At 64.7% G+C, this 1,478-nt stretch overlaps 1 protein-coding gene across 1 annotated transcript in view; it reads right to left on the bottom strand.

Moving 5' to 3' along the window:
• Window positions 1–1,478, bottom strand: part of VWA5B2 (von Willebrand factor A domain containing 5B2) — a 17,261-nt gene that overhangs the window by 14,552 nt on the left and 1,231 nt on the right. Inside the window, 5 exon segments of the mRNA XM_035890026.1 lie at window positions 8–89; window positions 171–347; window positions 479–603; window positions 720–851; window positions 1,289–1,443. Coding sequence (XP_035745919.1) covers window positions 8–89; window positions 171–347; window positions 479–603; window positions 720–851; window positions 1,289–1,443 — 671 coding nt within the window.

Here is a 1,478-nt window from a genome sequence, read left to right as displayed (position 1 = left end):
GGGAAGAGTGGCTTGACATCGGCGCCGAAGCCGGCAATGTTGAGCAGTGTGCCTGACGGGAGGCTCTTCAGGGCCACCAGCACAGCCTCCTGGGGTGACAGCAGGGACAGGGAGGGCTGCTAAGGACCGGCCACCTGTGGAGCACCCCCAGCCCCGCGGCCATGCCTCACCTTGACCTTGTCAAGGTTGGGGCTGCTCATGGTGCTGCTGCGGTCAACAAGGAAGAGGACCTCGCGGGTGACACTCTGCAGGTCCCCAGGGACGCCCTCCACCGCCGGGCAGAAGTTCAGCATCAGCACGGGGTTGGGGAAGATGTCTTTGTGGAAACGCTTCTGCACGAAAACCACCTACGAGCCAGGCAGGCCAGGGGCTTTCTCACATCCCCTGGCCCATGCCAAGGTCTTCCTCAGCCCCTGTTCCCCTGCCTCCCCCCTTCCTCCTCCTCCCTGCCGGGCTGGCGACAGCCATACCCCATCACCTGTCTCTCGCCGCTGCCATCCTTCCTGGCGATCCGCACGTAATCCCGGCGGCTCCGGACATGGGCCTCGTACTCGGGGTACGTCATGGTGCCATCCTCCATCACCAGGTGGGGATGGTGGGGCTCTGGGGGGCACAGGGGTGTTCCAGAGCTGCCCCGTGCCACAGGGGGTGGGGGATGCTCTGGATGCTTGTGGTGCCCCATCTTCCCCAAACCCGCCAAGGGCACTGTCTCCCCTCACCGCAGGGGTAGAGGATGATCTCCAGGTCCCTGTCGTAGTGGTGGGGCTCGGCCAGGGTGACGCAGGTGGTGGTGGCAGAGCTGGCCCAGGGGTCAGCATCAGCTCGCAGTGCGTGGGACGGGCTCTCCAGCCCTGCGGGCAGAAGGAGGCAGTGGGGCAGCCCCTTGTGCCCCCCACCTCGGCCCCTCCCAGCTGCTGGGCTGCATGCCTGTGCTGGACCCAGCACCACAGTAGTGTCTGCTCCCTGCCAGCTCTAATGGGATTAACTGGGCTGGCGGCCAGCAGCATGTCCCCACCACCCAGCCCCTCCTCACCCATCCGTCCATCGCATCTCCCTGGGGAAGGAAGTTGCTGAACCAGAGCTGCCCAAATCCACATGTGGGGTGACTTGGGGGGGTCCCAGCCCCGGGGGTGGGATGGGGAGAGGGCTTCTTTGTAGGTAAGGAGTGCGAGAGACTGCACGGGAAGGGGGCTTGTGTCCCCCTAGAAGCAGAGAGGGACCTGGGGCATGCCATCTGTATTTCAGGAGGTTTTACCCAACCAACTGACACCAACTGCTGCCCCCTTACCTGCCAGCAAGCAGGGGCCCTTCACCAGCAGCTCAAAGGAAAACTCATATGGAAAGGGGTTGCAGGGTCGTCCCCGAAAGACATCCACGCTCTCTGCAGGCACTGTGGGGGACGGCTGGCTCCGGGCACCTGGCCCCCCGAAACAGCTGGTAGGGCTGCAAGGGGAGAGGCAGTGATGGCTCCCCCCCCC

This window comes from Egretta garzetta, unplaced genomic scaffold (genome assembly GCF_000687185.1).
Source record: "Egretta garzetta isolate BGI_Z169 unplaced genomic scaffold, ASM68718v1 scaffold172, whole genome shotgun sequence".
Classification (NCBI taxonomy): domain Eukaryota; kingdom Metazoa; phylum Chordata; class Aves; order Pelecaniformes; family Ardeidae; genus Egretta; species Egretta garzetta.
Note: the sequence above shows the minus strand (reverse complement) of the source record. Positions and strands in the feature narration are given on the sequence as shown.